General features: G+C 34.2%; 1 protein-coding gene across 5 annotated transcripts in view; it reads right to left on the reverse strand.

Moving 5' to 3' along the window:
* Positions 1-7,833, reverse strand: part of LOC106665780 (Krueppel-like factor 9) — a 222,911-nt gene extending 215,078 nt beyond the window's left edge. For 2 of the 5 annotated variants that reach the window (XM_014392484.2, XM_014392483.2), the window contains exon 1: positions 7,722-7,833. In XM_014392484.2, the coding sequence (XP_014247970.1) occupies positions 7,722-7,802 (81 nt within the window). In that variant the 5' untranslated portion in view covers positions 7,803-7,833. The remainder of the gene's footprint in view (positions 1-7,721) is intronic. The other 3 variants (XM_024226493.1, XM_024226491.1, XM_024226492.1) reach the window with 2 other exon arrangements.
* Between the last annotated feature and the right edge of the window lie 7,205 nt (positions 7,834-15,038).

A 15,038-nucleotide genomic window follows, 5' to 3' on the forward strand; every position in this document is an offset into this window, starting at 1 on the left:
ATACGCCGCTGCTCTACCACTTGAGCTATCGTGACCTCGATCCCCTCGGACACTAGCATCCCATCTCAACCCCTGCTTTTGAATTTTCCCTCCTTCTTGCTATTTTTCAAATGTCGTGTAATCGAGGTCAGGTTTTTAGTTGAGATAAAGAAAGGAGGGGTTGAGAAGGGAAGTTGTGCCCGAGTGGATCGAGGTCACGATAACTCAAGTGGTAGAGCAGCGGCGTATCTAGCCGAAGATCGTGGGTTCGAATCCCGCTCGTTACACTGACTTTTTTATCTCAACTAAAACCTTAATTAATTGTAACCAACTTATTAAATCAAATATCTGTTTAATAAATAAAATGGACCTAGATACAATGTATCATCGTTACAAATAATTAATAATAATATTGGGAAGTATCCTGGAAGTTGGGGAACGTCGGGCTTCCGAAAAAAGCTCCTCCTCACCGAGACTAAAAATGAATTTCCTGAAAAATTCGAAAAGGTCGGGAAATTTTAGATAAAAATCTGTATATATAGGCCATGTAAGAAAAGAGATGTGATTTGGAATTCATGTGGTGAGCTTCGAAGAGACTTAAAAGGTTAGAATACGTAAATATTGACATCGAATCTTCTTTTATTACTACTAATAAAATTTCTTTTCAAAGTTAAAATAAATTCCCTTCTAAAAAAAACCCACAACGGTTTTGAATTAATAAGTGAAGAAATTTCATTTTTCCCTTGCATTATTGTTCATTATATCATATAAAAGCTGTTGCTTTTTAGAAAATATTTTTCCATTTACTATTCTGACCTCTATAACACAATCAATATGTACATCACTGACTGAACAATCAGGGAGAGATCAGGTAGCCCCGAATGATTGGTGATGATGAAGCTGCAGGTAAACAGCATATCTCATCCACAATTTCTCACAAACGAATTTATCGGGGTTTTTTCATTTTGGTTGTAGACATGGATTTTTTATTCCATATATTGAACAGTATGGTTTCTTCCTGAATCCATGATATAAATACCAAAATTGAAAATTATATTAAATTAACAACTTTGTCCAGAAAAAAACAGTCAATTTTTAAACAGATTGAACCTCCACTATTTCTCACAAACATTATGAATTTAATGTTGTTTTTTTTTTCATTTTGGTTGTAGAGATGTATTTGTTATACCATATAATTTAAGTATTTAACAGTATGGTTTCTTCCTGAATCCATGATATAAATACCAAAATTGAAAATTATATTAAATTAACAACTTTGTCCAGCACAAAAGTCAATTTGTAAACAGATTGAACCTCCACAATTTCTCACAAACGTTATGAATTTAATGGTTTGTTTTCATTTTGGTTGTAGAGATGGATTTGTTGTGCCATATATTTTAAGTATTTAACAGAATTGTTTCTTCCTAAATCCATGATATAAATACCAAAATTGAAAATTATATTAAATTAACAACTTTGTCCAGAAAATAAAAGTCAGTTTGTAAACAGATTGAACCTGAAGGTTCATCGACAACACTTTTGTCTTGAGAAATTCACAGTACAAGGCTTAACGTGAAAAGCGGTGTCAAGAATGTTTTTCCAAGTGATTTATTTCCTCAGTTCAGGCGTCTCCGACCGAATGAAAAGCCGAAGACCAGACGGAGTCTTCACACTTGTATCGAAGGCTTTTCTACCTGACAACCGACAGGGAGAGGTGAGACATATTTGGAGATATATATTGGAGGACTAATCCAGTATATATTTGGACTAGTTTAATTTACTATTTTAACTCAAGCGTGTAAGTAATGTGTGGTGATTAGTGACCGTTAATCGATAATTATTCAGAAATCGTGAGATGCGGTCTGGTGTGATGTAGGTTTCAGAAAAACATTTTCTTTATCGTGCCAACGTTTCGATCTTTATTGAGATCATCTTCAGAGCTAAAAGTGTTTATCTTCTGTGTAATTGTGCCATTCTTGCGTGTCGTGTAAGTAATTTTTAATGATGTAGGCCTTCAAAATCCGCTTAATTTAAATAATAGTTTCTTAGCATTATATAAGCCTTAATTGTATCTATTCAAACAGCGTTCACTATTTTTCACCTCCTCACAAAAACAAAATAAGCCCTTCAAGGTTTGTTAATCGATACTATAAAACCATTAAAAAGAAAGGCTTTTTTAAAAATAATATTGATCAAATAGCAACTACATAGGACAGATCATAAGCATAATATAAACGCCAACTATTTGATCTAAATAGCTACCATAAAACTTTCAGAACTTTTCTAGTATGTAGACGAAAAACTTTAACAGCTGGTACCTAGGTAAAGAAATAATATTAGTTTCAATAAATCTGGATAAACCGAATGACATCTGTCCTAAAGGTAGAAGGTCAACAAGCAAATTTATCTTAAGTTGCAGCTTTCTTCAGTAAATTCTAATTAACGACGAAAGTTCTAAACGTCATTTTTCATCAGTATTTTTGTGCATCGTGGCCTACAAATCGGTAAATGCACATACTAACTGCTGAACATGGTGAAACACCGAATATCTCAAATACCAGCCGAAACGCGCCTTATAGGCCAAACCAGCGAGGATGGCAGACCAAAATGATAGGAAACGGCCAAAGTTTTTCACCATGCACACAAGAAAAATTCTTTTCGTATGAAATAATGCTAGCGATTTCGTAATAATAAACCGTCTTTACGTGTGTGGATATATAATTTTTGTTGGTAGTAATATTATCTTATAGTACACCTTAACCGCGTGTGGCTTGAGGGTCTCCTATCAAACTAATGCGCGTCCTTCCAAACACCATATCCTAATCTTTCGCTTCTATTTCACACGGTCCTTCTGAGTTCACCAAGGGTCAGACTACTTCTTTTAAGAGCGGGAGTGCCACAGGGCAGTATGCTCGGACCGCTCCTGTTCCATAACTCAAGACATCGCAATTACATTCTCCAACCCCCTTGCATCCTTTGCAGACGTCACAGTCGTGCTTTCCTCTGGAGCAAATGGAGCCAACTTTGGAGGATAAAAATTAACAAAAATAAATGCATCCATGTTACATTTTCCCTACGAATCGAAACCCCTTTTCAGAATATTCTTCAACAACATTCCTATACCTATCAACTAAAAAGTCTGTAAAACTACTTGGACGGAAATGTAGCACGTCGATAAAAAACACTGACACTAGAAAACACAATTGAAACTGATTTGCAACCACGTTTGCAAACTGATTGCTAGAACTATGGGGCACTGCTAAACCTACCAATATCCAACGAATTCTGTCCTTTCAATTCAAAATCCTCAGAATCATAGACAACTCTGCCTCCAATACCGCCCTCCACAACGACTTCAAAATATCCTATGTAAATAAATTCATCCCCACCAAATTTTCTAACTTTCACGATAAACTCTCCACTCACCCCAATCCAATAGCCCATTCCAACATAATCCATCGTATAATCCGACAAACGACTTAAGCGGAGATGGCCCCTGGACCTCTTCGCCAAGGACTACCCTTGTCTAAAATTGGTTGAAAAACACTGTTGCTAACTCCCTGATGACATGATATATGGTACATATGTATGATATTCCATAAAACTACAAAATGTACTATTTTATAAAGATCAGAAATTTTATCAGAAAAAACTTAAAGATACCACCCAAAAAATAATCACAAAAGAAGTCTGGCAGAGAGTAGATTTCTGGTTTTTAGTGAAGTAATCCATCCTTTTTTCTTACTTTTATTTACTTTTTTTTAAAGAAAATTGTTAACATAATATTTTACATGATCACACAAAAAAGTTGATAAGTGTAAAATAAGTTATAAGGTCCTTGTATGAAGAGTTTGCCATTTGTTATTAACCGAAAATAATCAAAACCTTATTAACTTAAAATTAAATGATAAATAGCCAAAAAGCGATATTTCAACTAATAACTCTGAATATAAAGATAAACTGCCCGTGGACAGGGAAAAGGGAAAAAACCGTAGGTAAAAACCTTTCCGTAAAAAATTAAGGAGTTTAGGTGATGAGGGTATTGTAGCACGAGTCGACCGACGTTATAAATTTCAATTAGAGCGCAATAAACCATAAGGGGAACTTCACCGCCCATTCATGGGACTTGCTCATTCACTATTTGGGGGGAGGGGTTTAAAGAAAACTAGTTGCATTTTTTAAATTCTAAATGAGATATTAAACAAAAAAAACTAAATCCTATGCGCGATATTATTGGCTAATTTTCCGTTGAGACTTAATAGAATTTAAAAGAGACTTGAAAATAACACAGCTGGAAAATTCGCATGATTTAGTGAAATAAGCATTATGATTTGATCCACCTCTTAATAAATATACAAAATCATCACTTCATGTAACGAAAAAGTTAATTTTTCTTCAAATTAATGTTTTTAGTTGAGATAAAAAAGTCAATGTCACGAGCGGGATTCGAACACACGACCTTCGGCTAGATACGCCGCTGAACGACACCTCAGGTGGTAGAGTAGCGGCGTATCTAGCCGAAGGTCGTGTGTTCGAATCCCGCTCGAGACATTGGCTTTTTTATCTCAACTAAAAACATTAATTAATTGAAAGATATTAATTGGTCAAGCGGACCACGAAAACTAGTCAATTTCTTCAAATTCTTTTTTAATTTTTAAAATAATGTTTTACATTTATGAATTAGATATTTAGGACATCAACGATTATCATTATCAACTATCATTAGATGAAGAGGAATCCACACACAGCGCGACAGAAAAACTCGGCTACCTACAGGAAATAAGGCTGATGCGGAAGAATGATCAATGATCATCCATTGTTTTGAGACGTGTATCATTTTATTGCTATTTGTTTTAATGATTCTTATTTGAGAGTTGCAAATCTTCCAGTGGGATGGTTTAACATTTCTTAATCATAAGTCGGCAATATATACAAAATTTGGCACACCCTTTGGACTTTTCCTATCCGTTTTAATTATGTAATTACCAATACACGGGGTGGCTCGTTTCGTAATAAGAGCAGTCACACGTGGTTATCATTCTCTCCTCCCTAAATAATTATGCAACTTTAAAAACAAAATTTACGATCGAATTGTCAAAAGTAGAACTCGGAACGGCGCGGCGTTCCACGTTGGCTGGACCTTTAATTATCCTACCTTCAAAAAGTCAATTTATAACGATCGAATGAGTCCATTCCTGGATGGTCAATTAACAGGTGCAAAACACATTCTTTGGCCACTTTTACACATCAATGATACAAATTAATACTAAGCATGTGAGTTTGTATACGCACGCTGTGTCACTGTGTATTTTTTATGTACGCGCTTTGATTGAAATACGTCAGCCTTGTTTATTCCTTAGGAAAACAATAAAACATTTTTGCTTATTTAGTGTTAAAATATACTGGTAAGCGTGTAAAATTGCATACTTTCTCTGTCTATTCATGTATAAAAGAGTTACGGAAATAGAAAGACAAAGAAAGAGAGAAAAAGAGAGAGAGAGAAATCAAGATGTAGTTTTAGAAACATTGTCCATGTTGCGATTTTTTCGTCGTTTCGACGACTCCAATGCAAAATATTGTAATATATACAAGACGGGTAAAAATAATAATTACTTATTGCCCATATAATAAAAAGAGTATAGAATGTTTGTGCGGTTATAACATTAGGTTCAATTTTTGTGGAAGTTGATGGCGAAACATAGTAATTTAGTATTATTATGAAAAAGATCATTGTTTAGTATTTGTTTCACTGATAAACGAAAAACAAATCAAAACTTTAGACCAAGTTAATTTTGAAGCACGATTATTTATAATTACATTTATCATAATTATATTATATTTATTGTGTAACTTTTTTTATACTGTATTTCGCTACTGAGAGGCATATGAGATTAAAACAGTTACAATAGTAGTTAGGAAAAATATTATTTTATGTGTGGTGATTAGTGACCGTTTGTCGATGATTATTCAGAAATCGTGAGATGCGGTCTGGTGTGATGTAGGTTTCAGAAAAACATTTTCTTTATCGTACAAACGTTTCGATCCTTATTAAGACCATCTTCAGGGCCTAGGATTTACAAACATAGTTTAAATCCCAGGCCCTGAAGATGTTCTCAATAAAGATCGAAACGTTGGCACGATAAAAAAAAGTTTTTCTGAAACCTACATCACACCAAACCGCATCTCACGATTTCTGAATCATATTATTTTATATTACTCTTAAACAAAGTAGGCGTCTGACAGTCGATTATAAAACGTCGTTCGTAAATAATCAAATTAAACATTAATGAATGCAAACGTCTATGCTGAAATGTTAATATCAAATTTTTACTCTCGTATTCTCCTTAAACAAGTTATTTTATTGTTAAATCGAACGGAAAGTAATAATTTCAAATCGGATATTTTACGGCAGTTTCGACCTTATAATTATAACCGGGTCTTAACTGTGATAGGTGGAACAAGGAAGGTCCTTCGCCGTGAAAGCGGGCATGGAAATATTTTTGTATTTGCTTCTAGATAAGTTAATGCAGTTTACTTTAACAATGCATTCTTTGTTGTTTTTTTATAGCCTCGTAAGTACCGTTATACTTTAATATCGTCCGCATTCTTATTTGAACTTATATAATTATACATTTTTGAAAAGTCCATGAAATACAGTCTTGATGGTAAAAGAACAAGGTACAGTTAAACAACTAATTTTGTATAACATAAATAAAATTTAACCCCCCCCCTCCAATAATTTTCTCTTCAAATTTAACCTCTTTTCCTCTTTCTTCATAAGATATGTTATAATTGACTTTAATAGTATAAAACACGAGATTTCACAACACAAATGTTCTTACAATTACAGTAAATAATAATTCGAGGTACAATAATACGTTTGGTTTTCTTTTTTTCAAAATATTGCCGTAATTTAAAAAAAAATATACGTCTCTTAAGCTTTTAGAAACAAAATATTTTTAGCAGTAAGAGTAGCAATTAATAAATAGGTGATGTTTAAATTTGGCATACAAGCTGAGGCTGTTAATACATATTTCGCGCTCATGTTTGTTGCGCTCAAAGCGAGACAGCGTAAAAAGCAAACATAATAAATATTATAATTTACCTCGATTAAATGATATACATATCGCATTATGGAATGGTAATTCCGATATAGAATGGACAGTTGTAGTACTCGTTTCACTAACAACTCGGAAACTATAATTGAATCCATAAGTTTAGAAATGAAAATAGATTTTCATATTTGTTGCACATGTATGTATACATTGATAATAGTTTTAAAGTCTTGATGGAAGAGATATATCCCTCGAAAGCTTGAAGAAGTGTTTTTCCTTTCTTTCAAATTGACCATATCCATGATTTTTTTCACAAAAAACTTTGAATATTAGAAATTTATATTTTTTGTTTTTTGAATTTATTTAAAATTATTTAATTTATGTTGATCATTTAACACTGGTGTACACACTTAAACATGTACACATTTAAACTATAAAAATCGAATATTTTTGGTTTTTGATTTGATAGGGCCGATTTGACGTTTATATTTGTTATCCACAACCGCAGACTTTTAACGGCTTAGGAAACAGGAAAGATCGAGAATCGGTGAGCGAAAATATTCACGGAAGCTGATATCACATCCGGTGATAAAAATCGCGATATTGGTGAATTTAAAAACCAGATAATCAAGATCACTTGGCACTTTCACATGTCACTGAAGATTTTTTTTTTGTAATTCGATTTACCTGCATTTGTAGCCAGGTGTCGATGTGTGGGTCGGGTACAATCTGGTCGTCTGTCGGGATGGTCAGAGCACACGACTCCATGTCAGTCACAACCCGCAACCGGACATGCACTGACGATGTCGGGCTTTCTTGAGCCTCGGCCAGGGGTGCCCGTGAGACGGGGAGACGAAATTTCCCCGCCGATTCTCCTGTGTGGGGGCTGAACGGTCTCCGGGATTTCTATTCGGTTTGCATCTCAGATTTCTTTTCCGTATAATCAAATCAAATAATCGAATAGAAAGCTAAAACCAGAAATTTTTTAGGCATTTAAAACACTAATCATTTATGCATGTATTATTTTTACGTGTTAATTATGTCATATTTTAAAATTAATAATAATGTTTATTTATTATTTATTGTCCTTTCTTCACACATTTCTAATTGTCTGAAAAGTGTTTCTCGGATCCCACCGACATTTCTTATTAGTGTATCAAATGAGTGACAGAATCCATCCTTTTCTATGGTGTCAAATATGTTGGTTTGAACAGTATGACACTATAGAAAAAGTGCAGAGGTTTTTTATAAGTAAACTTTTTTTCAGTGGCAAATTTAACTCCAAGCAATATGTGTGGTGATTAGTGACCGTTAATCGATATTTATTTAGAAATCGTGAGATGCGGTCTGGTGTGATGTAGGTTCCAGAAAAACATTTTCTTTATCGTACAAACGTTTCGATCCATCACGCATCTCACGATTTCTAAATAAATATCCAAGCAATATGTTAAATCTTGAAACAAACGCAGCCCTGATTTTTATATTGATCTTAAAATTACACTTTTCGATGTACACAAAACCTGCTTGCTGCCCGAAACACGATTAACCAAAATCATAGACACAGGGATTATTAACTGGAACGTTCCCTGGATCATACAATGGCATATTTAGGCAAAAAAAATATAGCCTCTTACGTCTACCATCTGATGCTTTTGATCTTGTTTTTCTCATATTTCTTATCGAAGATCTCAGTCCAATACGGTTGTTTAGAATTGGCCAGATCTAGTCAGTTGATCTATTTATTTTTTCCCTAAACACTGAAAGTTCCCACCCGACTTAAAAACACTCTTGTTATCCGTATATTTAAGTCAGGATCAAAACCTGACGTCAATAACTATAGGGGCTCTCTCTGTCTTTATTTTTCGAAAAAAAATATTAGAAAACATATGAAAAACAATTTTGATATTACTAACTTTATTTCGAAAAAATCAAATAATAAAAACAAAGTTACAAGACTTTTCTTAGACATAAGCATTGATACCTCTGATCGTAATGTGTTCATAAAAATATTATTAGAAATTGGATTTATTGGAATAAATAATGATCTAGTTAAATCATATCTAACATCATAAAACAGGGTCCAGAAAACGAAAACCGGTGTAACCATATATCTGAAATGTATAGGTCCTATTTTCTTTCTTATTTACATAAATTACCTTATGAAATTATAAATTAGTTAATAGTTGCTCACTGAAGATGGCGCAAGACCCAATAAGTGGCTGTATACCGGTTCAGCATGAGAAATTTCTGGCAAAATCTTTTGCTACGCTCATGCCTTGAAAAAAAAATTTCTGAAAAACAAATATACAGAAAATTTTGGATTCCATAATAAAGAACTTTCACACATTAAAAACTGGCTTACTGGCTTAATAAATATTAATTCTTCTTAAACCTGGAGAAAACTTACTGAGAACTATCTCAAACCTCTCTAGTGAAGTAAATTAACAACACTTAAGGTCAACTTCCAAAATAAATCATTCATAAATAGATTAAGAAAGCTTTTTTATACATTTTTCTAATATGTAAATATTTCAATTGTTATTTAAAATTAACTTCAGTTTTAACTCATAAAAAGTCTCATAAAAACTCACAACAAATAATTTATCAAAAAGCCCGATCACTGTGTGGGTACAATTAACGTTATAAGAATTTAAATACCAAATGTTGACAATTTTGGTAATGGTTGTGATAATTGATGTATTGAGTATTGATGACTAACGACACGAGTGGGATAAGAAACGACTTTGGTGGAACATAAAAAGCGCCTCAATGCAGATTTTATCGGTTGCTGATTAAATGAAGCTGTATTTTCAATTAGTATATAATTACGGATTTAAAATCTGTACCGTAAATTGTATAGAATGTTACATGCATCATCAGTTTTGGGTGTTTGAGGTATTATCTATTTCCTTATACATGTATCTAATTCAAGGCCAAGTTCATTAAGTTCCAATTTGAAACGATCAATCTTCATACATCAAAGGTTGAAGGAAAAATGAATCAAATCAGTTATGAATCTGTGAAAATTGGCAAGTTTTTATTCACTTTTGTTGACTGGTAATAAAATCAAGGTTTAAAACAGGAGGTGGTGATTTGTTCGAAGCAACGTCGGTAACGACCAACAACATGGCTGTACGACAAGAAAATGCAATATTTTCTAGACTAACGCTAATTCTCTATTTCTAACGATGGTGTTGTAATCACTAAATAGTCTAAGACCAAGAGTTATTATAACTTCTAGGAATATTAACTTCAATTCTTCATGCGCTTTGATTTTTTTTTTAAGTTGACTAACTATCGGATAATTAGCTTTCTAATCGATAGTCTCTGTTACACCGCTTAATAAATGCTTGTTGCTAGATTTCAGTCGCTAGGAGTATGAATGCGACCTAACACGACTGCTGATTACGTATAATTACGTCTGCTAATATTTGTTTTGGAAATCTTAATTTCAAAACTGGACCGTGACCAGAGCCTTGTAAGTAATTAGAGGCCAACGCGAAAGTTTCACAGTACTTATTTTATTATGTACTATTGCGATCTATAACCTTTACCAGATGTATCATTATTAGCTAATTCTACTGTTCGGTACAATCAGCTTTCTCTAATTCAGTCCTTATGTGCCTTGAAACAGTTTATTTGTCTTTTATTTTCATCGGTTATTGAATATACACAATAGAATACATTTGCACCCTCAGAGAGTTATCCTCCACTCTTTTGGCCTGACAAACCGTGTTTTAAAATATACCTTTTTTATTACAGGAATAGAATAAGTGCAATTACCTAGGTCATAATGAATATTTTTCGTATAAAAAGTGTTATTTATTACCCACTTCTATGAGCATTTTTCCTTGGTATCAAATCAATCAGTGCATATGTAAAATATTTTGGTTTTGAATATAAATGGAATTATCATATTTTACATGCCTAGCAAACTGGAAGTTGAATGAATAGCGTGAATAACTGCATAAGTGGTGGTACGATAATCGGCAAGATAAGTGTCGGTGCGTAATATGATAAGTACCAGAAAGTCGAGATATAATTAAACAACTCAAAAAAAATTACAAGGACTACTTTGAATTTGATTAAATATGAACACTGTAAAAAATGAATTGCTACAAAAATTGAATTTTACCAAAAGTCTAAACTAAATCACAAATTTAATTTAATATAATTATACTGCTATGGTTTCCGGGTCGTTATGACATTAAATATGATTGACATAATTAAATTAAATTTAAATGTGTGGTGAATAGTGACCGTTAATCGATAATTATTCAGAAATCGTGAGATGCGGTCTGGTGTGATGTAGGGCAATCTCAACACGACACGCAAGAATGGCACAATTACACAGAAGACAAACACTTTGAGCCCTGAAGATGATCTCAATAAAGATCGAAACGTTGGCACGATAAAGAAAATGTTTTTCTGAAACCTACATCACACCAGATCGCATCTCACGATTTCTGAATAATTAAATTTAAAATTAAATCACGGAAGATTTCAAGTTTCTTTGAAGGCCGACACAGTCCCTACATTGCCAAGAAGTGTAGCATCAAGTCGGTCTTCAAGGAAATTGAAATCGTCTATTAAAAACTTAATTATGTCGTATAGATTGTTTTGCCCTGCTGATGACCTTAAAACAAGATGAAAGCTTGGCAGTAACAACTTTTGCTTTTTCATCAAGACCATACCATGATCCGGAGTATTCGTGAGTAGAAAAGTGGTCGATACATCTAACATCGTCGTATTTTCCACGCGAGCGTTCCACTTCTGCATTGCTTTGGGAATTGTAGGGGGTGAATTATTGGAAAACAAATATTGACAAATGGTCTGACACCTCGTCCACGAAATCTAGGTAGTAGATCGACGTTAAAACCTGTATGACGACCTGTATGACGGAAATCACTTATTCTTAGTGGTGTTGGGTTTATTGGTAGTAAATAAATGGTAATTTGGTCCTACCGATCATTTTAGTCTGCGTATCATTGCTGAATACGTCTGTCAGATGAATTTCGGCATTTAGGTGCTAACTCGGATAAGCGAATCAAAATTATCGGTAACGACCAAATTATGTATTCAACGCACGGATATAATTCTCNGCACGATAAAGAAAATGTTTTTCTGAAACCTACATCACACCAGACCGCATCTCACGATTTCTGAATAATTATCGATTAACGGTCACTAATCACCACACAGTTATACATAGATTAAAGATACATAAGATTAAATTTGTTTATGAATGATCAAACTATTCAAAACGTATATGAAATGATAGGTCTATAAGTCAGGAGGTATCTGGAGTAGGATATTAAATGTAAAAAAATCCTACATGATTTTGTTATTTGGAATGTATGTACAGACGCGATCGGAAAATAATTATATTGGTCGATAATCCGATTCATAATTGAACACAAATAAGCTAAGTAGCGCATGTTAATATTAGTTTAATGGTTTAACGCATTCATTGTGTATAATTATAAATTATAAACAAACTGTTGTACAAAATTAATCAAACACATAATAGAAATTAAGTATGAAAGACTAAATAAACAATTGAACAAAAAAAATTGCACAATAATAGAGGTTACATTTTTTGTTATTATAAAAGGGATAATGGTGAAAATAAAATTGAGAAAAGAGGAAGTGTGTGCCAACCATTGCTAATTAATGGGCGGGCCCAGGAGGCGATTACCATTGATAAAGAGGTGACGTGGGGCCGGCAGCGGCTCTGATTGGCCGACGGGCAACACAGACAAACGGACAGCCTCTCCTTGGAAATCAGGATTGCTTTGTTCACGTGCTTTCGCAGTCCAACGTCCTTATCCATATCCATATGGACTGGAGAAAATTGGTCCTGTCCATTTCTTCCGAATCTCTCTTTTTTTTTTTTTTTTTTTTTTTTCGCAGTTGTATGAATCATTTAAATTGATTCGTATGGTGCAAAGGGTCATAGGCATCGGCCAAATTCTTAATTATTTTAAAAAACCTTTAAGATCAACATAGAACATTATTATTAGTTATTTTTTTACCACACATCTTCAGTAATCAAACTTTTTTGGTTTGTTGGAAAAGTTGAACCAGCTTAAACAGGCTGTTTAAGAAACATCCCTACAGTTCGTAATTGTTTCGTTAGACATGAATAGCCGTTTTAAAAACGAATTATGGTTATTATATTTTTCAACAAAAAAAAAAATCTACAAACAAACAGGTTTGTAATGTTATGAAATTGTGCTAATTAAGAGCAGTTTCTGAACGAATAAAATCGGAAAAATGTGAGATTCACGAGTGAAGCTGGACCTAAACTGCTCAAAAATGAATAGAGATATTGCCAATTTTGTAGTATTCACTTTCCATAGCAATTTTATTATAAATTGCATTAAAATTTATTACAAATAATTAAGGTTTTTAGTTGAGATGAAAAAAATCTAATGGCACGAGAGGGATTCGAACCCACGACCTCCGGCTAGATACGCCGCTGCTAATAAAAATGGCAAAAGAAGGGAAAACTCATAAGGTGGGGTTGAGATGGGGAGTTGATGTCCGAGTGGATCGAGGCCACGATAGCTCAGGTGGTAGAGCAGCGGCGTATCTAGCCGAAGGTCGTGGGTTCGAATCCCTCTCGTGCCATTAGCTTTTTTTCATCTCAACTAAAAACCTTAATTAATTGTAATGATTTAATTGGTCAAGCGGACCACGAAGTTAGTGAATTTAATTAAAATTTATAATAAAATTATTAATTTTACTGAAGGAAAATTTAATTAAGGGAATTTGAAAAAGGTTTTAATTCCATAATTTTGTTTATTGGACCCAATATTTTTTAAAACAATTAATAACGTGTATAATGTCCTCGGTTAACTAAAACTTCTGTCCTGTTAGGCATAATGTTAATAAGGTTGTCACAAATTTCATAAGTAAAAAAAAAAAATTGGAAAACCTACGGTTGAATATTGAGTTGATTAGTTATTCCGTATTTGCAATGGTGATGGAGGTATATGGAGTAATCCATCACCCTACTGTATAAACTGTATAAACTAAATCTGGAGGTACTTCCCCTTTAACTACTCGCTAACAGTCAGAGAATAAGAGACCTGAGGGGGATAGGGCTCTTACCCTGACTGTTGTCATCGGTGTGATGCAATAAACATTTTGTCTGGAAGAGCTGAGGAAACCGGATTCTCTTCTCTGCGTAGAAAACCAAGTGCACTCACTTCAGCAGGCTGAGGGGCACCGCAATAATGTACATAGAGTCGGCGATGATCACATTTGCTTCATAGTTGATCCAAAGTTATGATGGTAGCCATACGCTGTCAAGATGAAGGGAAGAAAAACGTAGGAATTCATTGGTCACTTAAGCAGGGAGCGGACGGAGATTTACCTGAAAATATTTGACTCGTTGGTGTGCTCGGCCTTATTTTTATGATTACATGGCATATTATTTTACATCCCATAACATGCGCTTGGAGAAGAATAGACTTACCAGGGCGTCACAGTCGTGTTCGGTGCGTGTAGTACAAATCTGTGTTGCGACCTGAGAGTACTGCCGCCGAACTTTGGAGCTTGCTCTCAGCTATGCTGAAGAATCCGCTTATGAGCGTCTTCAAAACCGACTCCGCTTTGGAATGATTTCTCTATGCTAGCAAAGACCATACCTTTACCGAGCTAAGTTCATAGAATATAGACAAGTCTAAGACCCTAACATTTGTGAGTGTGGTGTGCGCCGTGTAAAGCGAAGGTGCATCCACTTCGTAGTTTTTACAAGACGGAATTATATACGATTTGGTCACCTTTGTGGTAATTCGAGACGATGGGGCTCTCGTGCGTGTGGGGGCACACTCATCACAACCGACAAGAATGAGACATCTACACGGAAAACAAACACTTTGAGCACCTTCGGCTCAATACGCCGCTTCTCTAACCACTTGAGCTACTGTCACGAGGTCGTGGGTTCGAATCCCGCTCGTGACACTAATTTTTCATCTCAACCAAAAATCTTAGATG

This window comes from Cimex lectularius, unplaced genomic scaffold (genome assembly GCF_000648675.2).
Source record: "Cimex lectularius strain Harlan isolate CLEC.00 unplaced genomic scaffold, Clec_2.1 scaffold129, whole genome shotgun sequence".
NCBI lineage: Eukaryota > Metazoa > Arthropoda > Insecta > Hemiptera > Cimicidae > Cimex > Cimex lectularius.